General features: G+C 38.3%; 1 protein-coding gene across 1 annotated transcript; it reads right to left on the bottom strand.

The window, feature by feature from the left end:
* Window positions 1–3,178: 3,178 nt before the first annotated feature.
* Window positions 3,179–9,624, bottom strand: LOC140963943 (uncharacterized). Its single transcript, XM_073423424.1, has 6 exons — window positions 8,829–9,624; window positions 7,805–8,522; window positions 7,006–7,610; window positions 6,634–6,753; window positions 6,385–6,534; window positions 3,179–3,732 (listed from the first exon to the last, which is right to left on the bottom strand). Exons 1-6 carry the CDS (start codon window positions 9,622–9,624, stop codon window positions 3,179–3,181), a joined length of 2,943 nt encoding a protein of 980 aa, XP_073279525.1.
* Between the last annotated feature and the right edge of the window lie 8,439 nt (window positions 9,625–18,063).

Below are 18,063 nucleotides of genomic sequence, written 5' to 3'. Positions count from 1 at the left end.
AGTTAATTGAAATGTTTACTTCAATATAGAACATACCGTTTCCAGAACTTTTCTGGGCAAGATATTCCCTGCAGTTACGCCTCCAATGTCCAGGCTTCTTGTAGTGATGACAGATGTCAACAGTCTTGTCAGCCTTCACTGGTGTGGCTGCCACTACAGGACCCGGAGTCTGCCTCTTCAAGGGCACGCTCTTCTTGGGACGTTGGAAAGAACGCTTCTTTCCCTTCCTAGGTGGACCGGTCTTCGTACCAGATGAAGAGCCCACAAAAAAAACCGGCTTCTCTTTCTTGATGGTGGACTCAAAGGTCACAAGCATATTCACCAACTCCTCAAGGGTCGGCTCCATCTTGTTCATGTTGAAGTTCACCACAAAAGGATCAAATGAGCTAGGCAATGACAACAACAACACGTCGGTGGTCAACTCCGGAGGCAAAATAAGATCCATGCCAACGAGCTTATCCACGAGCCCAATCATCTTTAGGCCATGCTCCTGGACCGAGGCCCCGTCTCGCATGCGCAAAGTGATTAGCTCCTTGATGGTAGCATGCCTAAGAGGCCGAGTTTGCTCACCAAAGAGCTCCTTGAGGTGCAAATGAATGTCAGCAGCACTCTTTGCATCCTCAAAACGCCTCTGCAGCTCATCGATCATAGAAGCCTGCATATAACACTTGGCCTTCAAGTCATGGTCACACCAATCCTTGTAGGTCTGTAATTCCTCAGGAGTTCAGCCAGTCGGAGCCTCAAGAGGGGGCGACTCAGTCAGTGTATATGCAATCTTTTCCGAGTTCAAGACGATCTTTAGGTTTCTTAGCCAAGTGAGATAATTAGGTCCGGTTAATACTTGTTTTTCGAGTATGGCAGAAAGCGGATTGCGAATTGAAGACATTGTCAAATTTTGTACTTAAAAGTAAAACAATTATAATGTTAATAACTATTTTAAAATATTTAGTAAGATATAAAGTATGGACTTTTACTTTATAAATTTTCGCTCCCACTGTTTTGACATCTTTCACTACCCTCTAGTGAAAACGGGAAACTCCTTTCCTCAGTAGGTACATAAGGTCCATTTAGCGAATTATGATCCCGAATAATATCAGCCAATCATAATCCCTAAAAGGTAGTTTCCAATTGCATCACAATGCAACCCTTAATGTAAACTTTTGTCTCACGTTTTATTAGGACCCAATAATATGACGTCGTTCATCTTTACGTTTTAAGCCTTACCCATCGATGTTGAACCTTAATGGACGGTCGCCATGAGTTCCCTCAATAATATGAGCCGAAATCATGGGAGTTCCACGTAGTTCACATCACCATGTCAATGGATGTCACAGATTTCCGGCACCCAAGGACACATTATATCAAAACATTATTCTCCAAGCTTTGGCACATGCACCTTCCCTGCTTCGACGCTTCTATCGCTATTCCTTTTTATCTGCATCACATGACATAACTGGAATGAGTTTACAAAACTCAGTAAGAGGGACTTTCAATAACAATTACATATACAATAGTGTAAAGAAAGGAATCATTACAATTGAACCATAGAAAATGCCATCGTTCAGTGGAATATATATATAACAATTATAAGATGGCATTCTATCAACAATTTCTTTCATTTTCCTTGTATGGCATTGATAAGTCATCCGTCGATGGTATACATGTACATTTCAGTCACAATCAGTCACTGTACACGTTAAATGTTGATCAACTTCCGTTATGTGGATTTAATAGTGCTAGAAGCACCACCACTACAATATAACCATCAAGCCATAAAAAGAACCATTGAATCTTTTTATCAAACATGTGGTGTGCATGAATTAGAACTAGCTCCTTTATTAGCAATTGGCAACAAAATTTCTTTCCTTTTATCATAATCAATGAACCATTACATAGCAAGTATATAATCAATGTATTAAAGGAGCTAGGAACAATAACAACACCATTCATCATATATATATAGGCCATGAGAGGCATTCAAGGAAAAATTCCACTTACAACCAATAGAACTTGTTGTGATAACTTCTTGGCAGTTGATCCTACAACATAAGATCAAGATTATACCATTAACTTCACATTATCAACCTATAAACTATCATTCAAGCCTAAACCACAATTCCCTTCACTTCAACCAATATCCAAAAGATCAGTTTCCTTACCTTGATTACTTGCTCTTGAGGATATGAAGATCACACCTCCAACTTGAAGATTCAAACTTTGTAAAGAAAGGAATTTAGAAACGAAATGAAGAACCCTACCTTCCCAAGTCGATGGTTGCAAGAGGAATAAGTGAAATGGCAAAGGTATTGGCTTAAAAACTCTTAAAAATATGTTTTCTACGCCATAGACACGGACCTCGTGCCCCCCTCCGTGTATAGGTCCATGTATACTCGGAAAAATACAAATTTTCGTTGTCAAGACCCGGACCCCATGCATGGGTCCGTGTCTGGGTCCATGTGCCCTCGGTCCAAGGGCCAAAACTGTACTTTTTCTTCCGAATTAGCCAAAGTGGTAAACACGAAAGTTGTATTCCTATGTCTTTTCTTGAATCTCCCACTAGTTTCATGTCATTTGGAGGTCTGAGTAAAAAGTTATGCCTATTCTACCAAAATGTGTCAGTGCAAGAACAACGAAACACACGACCCACTTCGGGCCACTTTTGACTCATCTTCCTCAGCTAATTGAACAAAACTCAAAACATGAAAGTTGTAGCTTTGGATCTTAGCTTTCTAATGCAATTAGCCTCATGTCATTTGGATCAATATACAAAAATTTATGCTAAAAACAACAACTACTACCATATTTTTCATACCATTTCTGCACCCCAATTACCTATTTGGCTCAAACCATCCAAACCATCAATCCAACACCCAACATTATACCTTCACAACAATAACAACTCCTCAAATACACAACCATCTACTAAACCATACCAAAACCATACAATAAATAACCATGAATACATTGCAATAACCATATTGATGCTATAACATGCAATACCAACCCTTCCATCAACTATACTCATAAACCATAACAATAACCATGATCAATAATAACTTAACCATATAGCCATAACACCAAACCATAGAATAATCATCATTGACAATAGAAGGATAAATGGTTGGGATATTACAATCTCCCCCCCTTATAAAAATTTCGTCCCCGAAATTTGCTTACTTCAAAATAAATCTTGATAACGTTCTCTCATCTCTTCCTCCGGTTCCCATGTAGCCTCTTCAATCACATGATTCCTCCAAAGAACTTTAACAAAGCCAATTTCTTTGTTCCTTAGCACTTTCACTTTGCGGTCAAGAATTTGAACAGACACTTCTTCATAGCTCGGATTAGGCAAAAGATCCAATGCTTCGTGTCGAAGAACATGGGATGGATTGGACAAATACTTCTGTAACATTGAAACATGGAAAACATTGTGAACTCGATCTAAATCCATAGGCAAAGCCAATCGATACGCTCGTTCACCAATCCTATCCAGAATCTCGAAAGGTCCAATATAGCGAGGACTCAACTTACCTTTCTTTCCAAACCTCATAACTCCCTTGAGGGGAGCTATCTTAACGAACACTTGGTCACCTACATTGAACTCCAAAGGTCTTCTTCGAACATTTGCATAACTTGTATGTCGAGATTGAGCCGTCTTCATTCTTTGTCTAATCAGTGCGACCACATCAACCATTTGTTGAACCAACTCGGGTCCCAACATCTTCCTTTCTCCTACTTCATCCCAATATAAAGGTGATCTACACTTCCTACCATATAATGCTTCATATGGTACCATGCCAATCGATGACTGGTAGCTGTTATTATATGTGAACTTGACAAGAGGTAACTTCGAATCCCAACTACCAGGAAAGTCAATAGTACAGGTCCTCAACATATCGTCCAAAATCTGTATAACTCTCTCTGATTGCCCATCGCTCTGAGGATGATAGGCTGTGCTAAAGGCCAACTTTGTACCCAAAGCTCTATGGAGACTCTTCCAAAATTCAGATGTAAACTTTGTATCACGATCTGAAACAATCGACACGGGTATCCCATGAAGTCTTACAATTTCTTGGACATACGTGTCCGCATATTGAGTCATAGAATATGTCGTCTTGACAGGGAGAAAATGTGATGACTTGGTCAATCGATCCACAATCACCCAAATAGAATTATAACCCTTCTGAGTTCTTGGCAACCCAACAACAAAATCCATAGTGATGTGTTCCCACTTCCATTGCGGTATAGGTAAGGATTGCAACAAGCCCGCCGGTCGTTGGTGCTCAATCTTTAACTACTGAAAAGTCAAGCATTCAGAAACAAATGATGCTATATCTTTCTTCATGCCTGGCCATGTCGGGACCCGGGCTCTAACTCAATTCGTTTGGGGATTAGTATACAGTCTATACAATCTGTCTCAGTCCTCCTCTGATCATATACCTCTGATCCAGAATCGGTTCTGATTCAGTCTTGGCAAGTAGATGCTGCAATCAACTCAGATAACAACACAACGTGTAATAGTGGAAGCAATAAATCATGACGTGTGCTAGCATGATATAAGCAAGGAAGACGACTCGATCTACCCCGCTCACTCTCTTCTATCTCAGTCTATACAGAAACCTACTGCTCTGATACCTCCTGTTGTGGGGACCCGGGCTCTAACTCAATTCGTTTGGGGATTAGTCGGATCGTTGCTAGAAAATGTGGGTCAAAATTTTGCTTTTAACATTACATCAAATGTATAAATGAAGCATGAAACTATTCTTTATTCGATTAAACAAACATAATGTACATACAACTCTGTTTTAGTACAATCATATACTAGTGTTTAGAAAATCCAGTACACGTCTAGTACAAAAGAACTAGTAATCTGCTATGTCCGAAATCACCACAATATCTTGATCTCTCATCTTGCTCGCGACCCTGATCCTGCCCCACCTGTCGTTATGTACACATACAGACACAACAACAGCCGGATACTCCGGTGAGAACAAATCCCAGTATAAAACATGGTATACATGCATGTCATGCAATTAAATACAAAATCATAATAAATGTATCAGTAATCATGACACATTAGTGAATACAGATAAAACAATATGACTCTTATTCTTTGATNCGGTACGTCTTATTCCTAGACTTCGGTCATATCTGTATCGAATGTCTACAATCGGAGATGATCTGCTCCTATGCGTCGATACACCGAACGTCTAGTTTGACAATCTGTCAATGACTCCTATCTCAAATGCTTGAATATAAATCTATAAACAAGACATAATCATAATCAAACATAAATAAGAATCTAGTATGTGATTTTGGGAAACTCGTATCCAGTCTGAATCGAGTCATGTCTTCCCGTGTTCACATGAATTATACCTTTCGTGTCGTAGGAATTGATCAAGATATTGAAGTCGAAGATCAAATCTGTCAATCAAATCTGAAATGACAATATATAGAAGTAGTTTATCAATATATAACTCACATCAAGTCTTGAACAAGTCAATAATCATTCTCGGTATAATTCGACAGCATAACTGCGTAGTTCTCAATACTGATAACATCAACTCAACATAATCAATCACAATCAACTCATAATCCCATCAAAACACAATTATATACTCTGAAATCTGTATAATTTCCACATAATACATGCTGGAAAATCGAAACCATCTCATGCAGTATCCGAAAATCGATCCGATTGCAATTATACTATGCTCAACATATCAAAAATACATAATAACAACCATATCCGATTTTCCCCAACACTTAACTTCAAACCATGCTGAAATGAAAAGAAACTTACATCTTCTTGTAGCCAATGATACAAGGATCAATAATCTCTACTTGGATTAGAATTTGGATAACTAGATCATGAGAAATCTTACTTCAAAGCCTTGAAGAAACTTGAAGATGCTAAGGGGTTTTCTCGGTGGTCTAAAAATGCCAGCAACTGAAGGTTACACATATATATCTCTTGCATGTTGAGTAACACATGGCCATTTCTTTGTGTAACACGCACGACAGCGGGTGCGGTGGCTCAGGGACCGCAGGTGCGCTCATGCTTCGGCCCAAATTTCACAACCTACTGTCCATCTACCGCGGGTGCGGTGCACTGCTCAGCGCGGGTGCGGTGTGGCTTCGGCAATCCTTCAACATTTCAAAATCAACGACCGCGGGTGCGGTATATCTTGGACCGCGGGTGCGGTCTCTCTTGTATTCAAAACTCTACTTTCTGCCCTTACACCGCAGGTGCGGTAGAAACTGGGGCGCGGGGGCGGTGTCCTTTCATGCAAACTTCATAATCTCATCTTATCAACCTACAATTCTTGGGCATTACAGGCCACCAGTACAATCGACGAAGATCTTGATACATCTTGGTGCCACCAGGATGTACTGAATAAGGTGCAGTATGAGCTTCCGTCAAAACATCACGACGAATAGCATCACCAATAGGAACACAAATATGACCTTGAAATGTAATCAGGCCATCACTGTTCAATCCAAATTCAGAATTCCCCTTCTTCTCTGCCTTTGCTCTAAAATCCAACAAAAGAGTATCCAACTATTGCTCATGTTTAATTCTGTCGATCAAATTCGGTCGAATAACTAAGGTTGAAAGTTGAGCGATCGTACCTTCCTCAACCAATGCGATCTCACTTTTCTGCAAATCCAACAATAGAGGCTTTGGAATCATAGAACCCAATTGAAGACCAGACTTTCGGCTCAATGCATCAGCAACCACATTCGCTTTTCCTGGATGATAACTGATAGTGCAATCATAATCCTACACAAGTTCTAACCACCTTCTCTGACGCATGTTCAGTTCGTTCTGAGTAAAGAGATACTTAAGACTTTTATGATCTGAGAAAATTTCACATTTCACGCCATATAAATAATTTCGTCAGATCTTTAAAGCAAATACCACGGCTGCCAACTCAAGATCATGAGTCGGATAGTTCTTTTCATAATCCTTCAATTGACGAGAAGCATAAGCAATAACTTTGCCTCGCTGCATCAACACAGCACCGAGACCTTTCTTCGAAGCATCTGTATACACCACAAAGTCTTCAACTCCCTGAGGAAGAGCTAACACTGGAGCTGAAGTCAATTTGTCCTTCAATACTTGAAATGCTTGCTGACATTCATTAGTCCATTCAAACTTAACTGTCTTTCTCGTAAGAGTAGTAAGTGGCAAGGCTATTTTAGAGAAATCAGCAATAAAACGACGATAGTACCCTGCTAACCCAAGGAAACTTCGTACCTCAACAACTGTCAAGGGAATAGGCCACTTCTTGACTGCTTCAATCTTAGCCGGATCCACAGCAATTCCATCTTTGGAAACAATATGACCTAAAAATGCAACTTGTTCCAGCCAAAATTCACACTTCTTGAATTTAGCATATAATTGGTTGTCCCTCAACTGCTGTAACACGATCCTCAAATGCTCCTTATGTAAATCTCGAGTCTTTGAATAGATTAAAATATCATCAATGAAGACAATAACGAAACTGTCCAAATATGGCTTGAAAACCCCATTCATAAGATCCATAAATACAGAAGGAGCATTGGTTAATCCAAACGACATAACCAAAAACTCGTAGTGACCATACCTGGTTCGAAAAGCCATCTTAGGTATGTCACACTCCTTTACTTTCAATTGATGGTACCCGACCGCAAATCAATCTTGGAAAATACAGTAGCACCTTGCAACTGATCAAAAATATCATCAATTCTGGGCAAAGGATATTTTTTCTTGATCGTTACTTTGTTGATCTCTCGATAGTCAATACACAGTCTCAAGGACCCATTTTTCTTCTTCACAAATAATACCGGTGCCCCCCATGGAGATGAACTTGGTCTAATAAAGCCCTTATCTAATAACTCTTGCAATGGACTCTTCAATTCTTTCATTTTAGTTGGGGCCATTCGATAAGGGGCTTTAGAAATCGGTGCGGTACCTGGTACAATATCAATAACAAATTCCACCTCTCTATCCGGTGGCAATCCCGGCACATCATCCGCAAAAACATCAAGATAATCCCTCACAATATCAATGTCGCTCATAATCCCACTCCCTTCTCTAGTTATATCCACCACCGATGCTAGAAACCCGTGACAACCCTTAACCAACATCCGTTGCATTTGCAAGCAAGAAATAAAACAAAGGCCAAGTGAAGTACCTGACCCCGTGAAGACCCTGCTATCACCATGTCCTAGAGGAAAATGCACTGTCTTGGCTACACAATCTAACACAGCTCGATAAGTAGATAACCAATCCATTCCCAAAATAACATCAAACTCAATCATGGGAATGACAATCAAATCAGCATGCAATAATTCCTCATTTACTTGAACAGGGCACGCTCGAATCACACTTGAAGAATGAATATAATCTCCCGAAGGAAGCACAATAGAAAAGTGGACAATTTCACCAATAAGAACAAGACCCAGAGAATGCATAAATTGCTCAGATATAAAAGAATGTGTGGCGCCAGTATCAATAAGAGTAGTAGCTACCTTTCCTGAAATAAGAATGGTACCTGAAATGATTGACGAATCAGGATTAATTCTTTCCTTGGTCAAAGAGAAAATACGCCCCTGAACTCGGCCCTTGCCCGATGATTGAGTGCAATTGATCGCAATGTGCCCAACACCTCCACATCTATAACATTTGTTGCTTCCAACTAAGCGCTCTCCTTTATGTGGTTTATGGCATTTAGGACATAAAGGCTTATCTGATTCAAATGGCACCGCAGGAGCTTTACCGCGATATTCTTCCTTTCCTTTCCACTTGTGTCCTCCTCTTTCTCCTTGAACTGAAGCTTAACCCGTTTGGACAAATTTTTGCCTCCTGAATTGTCTTTCTTTATCAATCTCTTTCTCATCATATTCGGCCATTAATGCTTTCTCAACAATCTCCTTGTAAGAATTAGCCTTCGACATTCGAACATCTCTTCGAATCTCCGCTCTCAAACCCCACATAAAATGCTCGGCTCTATCTTTGTCATTGCTAGCAATGAAAGGAACAAAAAGACAACCTTCTTCAAACTTCAATATGTAATCATTCATGCTCATTGTCCCTTGCTTTAGCTCCAAGAATTCTTTCACCTTGCGGGCTTTAACATCGCTAGGAAAGTACTTATCATAGAACAAATCTTTAAACTCATTCCGTTTCAATGTTTCAACATTAATCGTTACCTTGGTTGCTTCCCACCGAATTCTTGCAGTCTTGGTTAAGAGAAACACAGCGCAACTCACTCGATCTTTATCATCAAAGTTAAGGTAATCAAAGATCGCCTCGACCGCCTTCACCCACTCCATCGCAATCAAAGGGTCCGGACTCCCTACAAATTCGGGTGGATTCATCTTCTTGAATTTATCATAAGCTCCCTCAACAAATCGTTCTTGAACTCGTTGATCACGGCCTTGGCCTATACCTTGAATCGGTGATTGCACTCGGAGAAGTTGCTGGATTTGTTCCCCATGCACTTTAGCTTGCTCGTGAAGTAACCTACTAAACTCATCAACTACATTAGAGGAAGTACTATCTCGGTCTTCTCCGGCTCTCCTTCTAGGAGGTACTTCAGGAGCTTTTCTCTTGGGTGGTATTTTCTTATATTGCATCTCAATTTAAAATCATTTTCAAAACATATTACATGTAAAGCTTATCATCATACCAATACATCAATGAGATGCAGAAAGATACATACCGAAGTGTCACAAGCATAGGAAGACATGTGCCAAATCATTGGTCCGAAAAACGTTGCTCTGATACCACTAAATGTAACATCCTTACCTCATGACATTAAACTATAAATACTATAATGCGGAAGCCTTATAAATGATTTGGAGAAAAATAATAATTAATAAAATTTTGGCAAATTTTGCCCATAAATATAGACTTATCAAATATTCTCAAGCAAACAAAATAAATATTACCACAATCAATCTCTCCAAAATACACATAGATCCCATCTCCATAATTACCAAGTGTTCGACAAAAGATGTGACATAATTTTCTTGTTTAAAACATGAACCAAGGTACAATACTCAAAACCATTATTTAATTGTCACATTATATCAAAACATTATTCTCCAAGTTTTGGCACATGCACCTTCCCTGCTTCGACGCTTCTATCGCTATTCCTTTTTATCTGCATCACATGACATAACTGGAATGAGTTTACAAAACTCAGTAAGTGGGACTTTCAATAACAATTACATATACAATAGTGTAAAGAAAGGAATCGTTACAATTGAACCATAGAAAATGCCATCGTTCAGTGGAATATATATATAACAATTATAAGATGTCATTCTATCAACCATTTCTTTCATTTTCCTTGTATGGCATTGATAAGTCATCCGTCGATGGTATACATGTACATTTCAGTCAAAATCAGTCACTGTACACGTTAAATGTTGATCAACTTCCGTTATGTGGATTTAGAAGTGCTAGAAGCACCACCACTACCATATAACCATCAAGCCATAAAAAGAACTATTGAATCATTTTATCAAACATGTGGTGTGCATGAATTAGAACTAGCTCCTTTATTAGCAATTGACAACAAAATTTCTTTCCTTTTATCATAATCAATGAACCATTACATAGCAAGTATATAATCAATGTATTAAAGGATCTAGGAACAATAACAACACCATTCATCATATATATATAGGCCATGAGATGCATTCAAGGAAAAATTCCACTTACAACCAATAGAACTTGTTGTGATAACTTCTTGGTAGTTGATCCTACAACATAAGATCAAGATTATACCATTAACTTCACATTATCAACCTATAAACTATCATTCAAGCCTAAACCACAATTCCCTTCACTTCAACCAATATCCAAAAGATCAGTTTCCTTACCTTGATTACTTGCTCTTGAGGATATGAAGATCACACCTCCAACTTGAAGATTCAAACTTTGGAAAGAAAGGAATTTAGAAACGAAATGAAGAACCCTACCTTCCCAAGTCGATGGTTGCAAGAGGAATAAGTGAAATGGCAAAGGTATTGGCTTAAAAACTCTTAAAAATATGTTTTCTACGCCATAGACACGGACCCCGTGTCCCCCTCCGTGTATAGGTCCGTGTATACTCGGAAAAATACAAATTTTCGTTGTCAAGACCCGGACCCCGTGCATGGGTCCGTGTCTGGGTCCGTGTGCCCTCGGTCCAAGGGCCAAAACTGTACTTTTTCTTCCGAATTAGCCAAGGTGGTAAACACAAAAGTTGTATTCCTATGTCTTCTCTTGAATCTCCCACTAGTTTCAGGTCATTTGGAAGTCTGAGTAAAAAGTTATGCCCATTCTACCAAAATGTGTCAGTGCAGGAACAACGAAACACACGACCCACTTCGGGCCACTTTTGACTCATCTTCCTCAGCTAATTGAACAAAACTCAAAACATAAAAGGTGTAGCTTTGGATCTTAGCTTTCTAATGCAATTAGCCTCATGTCATTTGAATCAATATACAAAAATTTATGCTAAAAACCACAACTACTGCCATATTTTTCATACCATTTCTGCACCCCAACTTCCTATTTGGCTCAAACCATCCAAACCATCAATCCAACACCCAACATTATACCTTCACAACAATAACAACTCCTCAAATACACAACCATCTACTAAACCATACCAAAACCATACAATAGATAACCATGAATACATTGCAATAACCATATTGATGCTATAACATGCAATACCAACCCTTCCATCAACTATACTCAAACCATAACAATAACCATGATCAATAATAACTTAACAATATAGCCATAACACCAAACCATAGAATAATCATCATTGACAATAGAAGGATAAATGGTTGGGATATTACACATTCTGTCCTTCATTTTTCTCTCCTTTTGTTCTTCAATTGTTGAGGAAACAATATTCTTCTCCTTGAAAAATCCTCTTATTTTTCTAGTACAAAATAAGAGGGGTGCTAGCTAGTTGGTGGTGGGCTTAATATTTGAGCAAGGTGTGCCCAAAGGGAAGCTTGAAGATTTGCCATCCTTTCAAGAGCCTAGTTGTTTACAACTTGGTTGGAGCCATTACATCAATCTTTGATATTGATAGGTACATTTTTAAACACACTATGAATGTAATTTTTGTGTTTTTGTATTTGCTACACATAGTGAGGTGTTCGAATTTTTCCTTGTTGAAAAATAATTTTAAAACTTCCGTTGCGCATTCTAACACCCGTAACCGATCTTCTTTCACGTTTGAGTTCTGACTATAGCTGCAACCTATCTCATATTGGGGAGAAAGATCAGAATTAGAGAGTAATAAAAAAGCAAGAATATGGGCTCGCGTGAGTAGGAAACAAAAAATATCTATTATAGTTCTATCATCAGCTATGGGTTCGAATCTAAGAGAAATTCTAGACAATGTTTATTATCCTGAAATCTTTTTGTTTTTTCTGAATGATAAGGAGAGAAAAAAAATTGGATCAAAAGAGAATGCCATTTTTGAGTTTTATCAACAATTTGTTTGTGTAGGTGGGGATCCGGTATTTTCTGAATCCTTATGTAAGGAATTACAAAAGAAGTTCTTTCAACAAAGATGTGAATTGGGAAGGATTGGTCGACGAAATATAAACCAAAGACTGAACCTTGATATGCCCCAGAACAATACATTTTTGTTACCACGAGACATATTGGCAGCCGCTGATCATTTGATTGGACTGAAATTTTGAATGGGTGCACTTGAAGATATGAATCATTTTAAAAATAAACTTATATATTCTGTAGCGGATCTTTTACAAGATCAATTCGGATTGTCTCTGGTTCGTTTAGAAAATGTGGTTCGCGGAACTATATGTGGAGCAATTCGGCATAAATTGATACCGACTCCTCAGAATTTGTTAACTTAAACTCCATTAACAACTACTTATGAATCTTTTTTTGGTTTACACCCCTTATCTCAAGTTTTAGATCGAACTAATCCATTGACACAAATAGTTCATGGGCGAAAATTGAGTTATTTAGGTCATGAAGGACTAACAGGGCGAACTGCTAGTTTTCGGATACGAGATATCCACCCTAGTCACTATGGTCGTATTTGCCAAATTGACACATTTGAGGGAATCAATGTTGGACTTATTGGATCCGTAGCAATTCATGCGAGGATGGGTCATTGGGGATCTCTAGAAAGTCCGTTTTATGAAATTTCGGAGAGATCCACAGGGTTACGATTGCTTTATTTATCACCAGGTAAAGATGAATACTATATGTTAGCGTCAGGCAATTCTTTAGCGTTGAATCGGGATATTCAGGAAGAACAGGTGGTTCCAGCTCGATATCGTCAAGAATTCCTAACTATTGCATGGGAACAGGTTCATCTTCGAAGTATTTTTCCCTTCCAATATTTTTCTATTGGAGCTTCCCTTATTCCTTTTATTGAACATAATGATGCGAATAGGGCTTTAATGAGTTCTAATATGCAACGTCAGGCAGTTCCGCTTTCTCGGTCCGAGAAATGCATTGTTGGAACTGGGTTGGAACGACAAATAGCTCTAGATTCAGGGGCTCTTGCTATAGCACAACGTGGGGGAAAGATCATTTATATCGATATTGACAAGATCCTTTTCTCAGGGAATGTAGATATTCTAAACATTCCATTAATTATGTATGAACGTTCCAACAAGAATACTTATCTGCATCAAAAACCCCAGGTTCGCCGGGGTAAATGCATTAAAAAAGGACAAATTTTAGCAGATGGTGCTGCTACGGTTGGTGGCGAACTTGCTTTGGGGAAAAACGTATTAGTAGCTTATATGCCATGGGAAGGTTACAATTCTGAAGATGCAGTACTCATTAGTGAGCGTTTAGTATATGAAGATATTTATACTTCTTTTCACATACGGAAATATGAGATTCAGACTCATGTGACAAGTCAAGGCCCTGAAAGGATCACTAACGAAATCCCGCATTTAGAAGCCCGTTTACTTCGCAATTTAGACAAAAATGGAATTGTGATGTTGGGATCTTGGGTAGAGACGGGTGAGATTTTAGTAGGTAAATTAACGCCCCAAATGGTGAAAGAATCGTCGTATGCACCCGAAGATAGATTGTTACGAGCCATACTTGGCATTCAGGTATCTACTTCAAAAGAAACTTGTTTAAAACTACCTATAGGTGGTAGGGGCCGGGTTATTGATGTGAGGTGGATCCAGAAATGATTCGTATATATATTTCACAGAAACGTGAAATAAAAGTAGGCGATAAAGTAGCTGGAAGACATGGAAATAAAGGTATAATTTCAAAGATTTTGCCTAGACAAGATATGCCTTATCTGCAAGATGGAAGACCTGTTGATATGGTCTTCAACCCATTAGGAATACCTTCACGAATGAATGTAGGACAGATATTTGAATGTTCGCTCGGGTTCGCAGGGGTCTACTAGACAGACATTATCGAATAGCACATTTTGATGAGAGATATGAACAAGAATCTTCGAGAAAATTAGTGTTTTCTGAATTATATGAAGCCAGTAAACAAATAGCAAATCCATGGGTATCCTGATTTATTCTTGAATGATATGCCCATCATTGTATCTACCTCTTTCTGCCTTCAATTATTATCCAGGAGCACTACCAAAGTGTTTCAAAGGGGGGTTATCTTGACGCAGGTTTGCCTCTGACCTATCTCATTTTAAGTTAAATGAAGTCTCTATCGTTTAAAAAATAAAAAAAAATATGAAACTTCATACACCTTAAAGTTCATAGGACGAAAAGATATTTTTTGAGGACCTTATATTCATTATGCCTAGCATTGAATGTACTGGTATTCACCTTATCAATATCTCAAATCAATGATGGGGTCTCTTTGGTACCTAAATGGGGCACAAAAATCGGACCGAAACGTTTGTCAGGCTATTGTTCCCTTAAAGTTCTGGAGTAAGACATCGATTTCTCAATAAGATCAATTTCTTTTATTGTATGATGAACTCCCCTGAAAAACATTGGCACACGTGTAAAAGAGTTGCTCTACAAACTGAGCTATAGCCCTTAGTGCTTGTGATACATATTTTATCATGTATATAATTTCTTGTCAAGATCAATATTCTATGATCCAACATCATAAATTTTTGAATGGTATTGCTTATTAAGCAATATTTTATTTATAATCCATCCATGGGGATGGGTTTCATTTCGTTCTCTTTGGGATCATAAATAACCTACTTAACTCAGTGGTTAGAGTATTGCTTTCATACGGCGGGAGTCATTGGTTCAAATCCAATAGTAGGTAGGACTTATTAGATACCGAAGTAAATGGTATCTAATAAGTTTTTTGACCCACCCTCCCTAAAATATTATATTGATTTTTTATTTAATTTTTGAATTCCGTTGTATCAAAATTGGATTCTGCTTGATTGAATTCACTCGACAAAATCCAATCTAAATAGGATTTAGAAACAGAACTTATTTTGATTATTCGAACGAACCAAATAGTTATGAAATCATATTGACAGCCTCTACTCTTGTCCTAGCCCGGCGGAGAGCTAGATTTGCCTCAATTATTTGTCTCTTTCCTTCAGCTTTTCTAAAATTAGCTTCTGCTAGTTCACGAGTTTGTTCAGCTTCTTCTGGATCAATATCACTACCCCTTTCTGCATCATTTACTAAAACAGTGATCTGATTATTGCCTATTCTAGCAAAACCACCCATCATAACCATCGTTAACCATTGGTTATTAAGGTGTATTGTATTCTCAAAATCCCTATATCTACAACTGTAGCAATCGAGGCATGATTTGGTAATATGCCAATTTTACCACTAGTCGTACATAAAATTCTTTCTTTCACTTCTGAATCTCAAACAATTCGATTAGGGGTCAGTACACAAAGATTGAAGGTCATTTCTTCAAATTGCTCTCCATTTCGAAGTTCACAGCCTTCGTGGTAACTTCATCGATATTACCTACTGTAATGCCCAAGAATTTATATCGTGGTAAACTGAGATTATTAATTTTGAATGGATGTGATTATAGACGGATCATTCTGAGATCAGACTGGGCTAAGTATATGAATTATGCTATTTTTTGACAGAACTATTGGCGCCCGAGCGGAAGTTTTTGACCGCCCGAGCGCCAATGTTCAACAAGAATATTTCATGGGCCGAGAGTTTGGCGCCCGGGCGCAAGTTTTTGACCGCCCGAGCGCCAATGTTTAATGCTTCGAGCCGAAGGTTCCCCGCTTGAGCGGAAATTCATGACCACCCCAGCGCCGACTGAAATTCAAGAAGAATGTGCCACGTTGCTTGGACATGCATTTGATATGTATAAGCTTCTTTTCTCTTTCAGAAAGCTGAAGAAAGGAAACGAGAAAGCTACGGAAATCTTAACACCTTTTCATATTTTAGATTTGTGATTGTGCAAGATCCGCCCGTCAGAATTTCAATCCAAGTTCAGTACTGTGATCCTATCGACAAAGACTTCAACTGGACGTAAGTTTTCTTATGTTTTAGTATGATTTGAAAATATGCTATGGAAGGAATCTTGATATGATCGATATTATGTGTTATGGATATACTGATCATTATATAATTGAAGTCAGATCGAGGAACAGATTATTTATGCAATTGTTATGATTTTTTAGATATTGAATTTAGATTATTCAGATTTCTGAGATTATCGATTGTATTGACTATTGGTTATGATTGGTAATTGATATTTGTTTTTGTCTGAGTTGACGGGGATATCCAGATTGTACCGTTATGCAGTCGATATTGAATTAGATTGAGTATTGATCAGAACAGTTCTGAGTGAGTTAAATATTGATATGTTGTGCCTATTCGATATGTCATTTCATATTGATATTGACAGCTTTGAATTTGAGATTTCGACAGAGCCAGAAACCGACGAAAGAAAGGTATAAATCAATGCTAACCGGGAGATTGAATTAAGTCAGATTGGACTTGAGTTTCCCTAAACCACATACTTTATTTTAATGCATTGATAATTGCAATTGTATGATATTTATATGCTTAGTCTATTGATTTCTAGAAGAGCAGAGAATAGCAGATAGCTATTGAGTGAGAGTCACTGACAGAGGTGTCAGATTATGACAGAGTGAGCATTGGCCCATTGCACATTGTCAGAGTAGGCATTGGCGGATATGCCAAGTCTATTGCGGATATGCCAAGACAATTGATATTTGATTTATATCGATGTTTCTTAGGAATGGATCGATTCCTATCGCGGAGATTCGGTATATTGAAATATCCAGGAACCGGGATCCCTAGATTAGAGATGAGTCGAGTCTGAGATGAAGAGTCAAAGAGTTTTATCTATATTCACTAATGTGTCATAAATTATGATTTATGTTTTGTGATACATGGTTTATGCTTGTGTATGTGATTTTATGCATTGCATGTATACATTGTTTATACTGGGATTATATTCTCACAGGCGTTATCCGGCTGTTGTCTTGTTTGTATATGTGCATGACAACAGGTGGGAGAGGATCAGGGTCAAGAAGAGGATGAGGGAGAGGATAAGTTAGCGTGGTGATCCGGATTCAGAAGTAGATAGGTTTCAACACTAGATATATAGTAGTTGAACCCTAGTTTGACTTTGTCGAACGTTGTACAAGATTTGTACTTTTATACTGATATGTATATTAGCATGATTCCATTACGTTCCGCATTTAAAAAAAAAAAATTTAGACCATGTTTATCTTAATTGATTGAATGATTCCCAAAGAATGATTAAGAAATGAATTAGTGTCCGGGTCCCCACAATAGGTGGTATAAGAGCAGTAGGTCTAGAACTGTAGGTTCTGTAGACTGAAATAGAAGCTAGTGAGCGGGGTAGATTGAGTTTTCTTTCCTGCTTTTGTGTGCTAGCATGATTACTGCTTTTAGTATTACATGTTTACCTGATTATCTGATTTGATTGGTAAACTGTATTAATTGAGAAGGAATCAGAACCGATTCTTGATCAGCAGTAAGATGATCGGAGAGGGGATTGAACTGAAACAGATTTGTTGTATTGGGTTACTAATCATTTTGATAATCAGATATGACTCCCCGTAGAATCCCAAAACA

Source organism: Primulina huaijiensis, chromosome 18 (genome assembly GCF_012295235.1).
Source record: "Primulina huaijiensis isolate GDHJ02 chromosome 18, ASM1229523v2, whole genome shotgun sequence".
Classification (NCBI taxonomy): Eukaryota; Viridiplantae; Streptophyta; class Magnoliopsida; order Lamiales; family Gesneriaceae; genus Primulina; species Primulina huaijiensis.
The sequence above is the reverse complement of the archived record's forward strand: the minus strand, read 5'-3'. Positions and strand labels throughout refer to the sequence as shown.

Excerpts from the sequence above, each read along its gene's own strand:
- LOC140963943 (XM_073423424.1), bottom strand. The coding sequence starts at position 9,624 with ATGCAATATAAGAAAATACCACCCAAGAGAAAAGCTCCTGAAGTACCT. Across the intron at positions 8,523-8,828 it reads GCAAAAATTTGTCCAAACGG|GAAAGGTAGCTACTACTCTT; the intron begins GTTAAGCTTCAG and ends TTCTTATTTCAG. Across the intron at positions 7,611-7,804 it reads TTTGTGAAGAAGAAAAATGG|GTATGGTCACTACGAGTTTT; the intron begins GTCCTTGAGACT and ends TTTTCGAACCAG.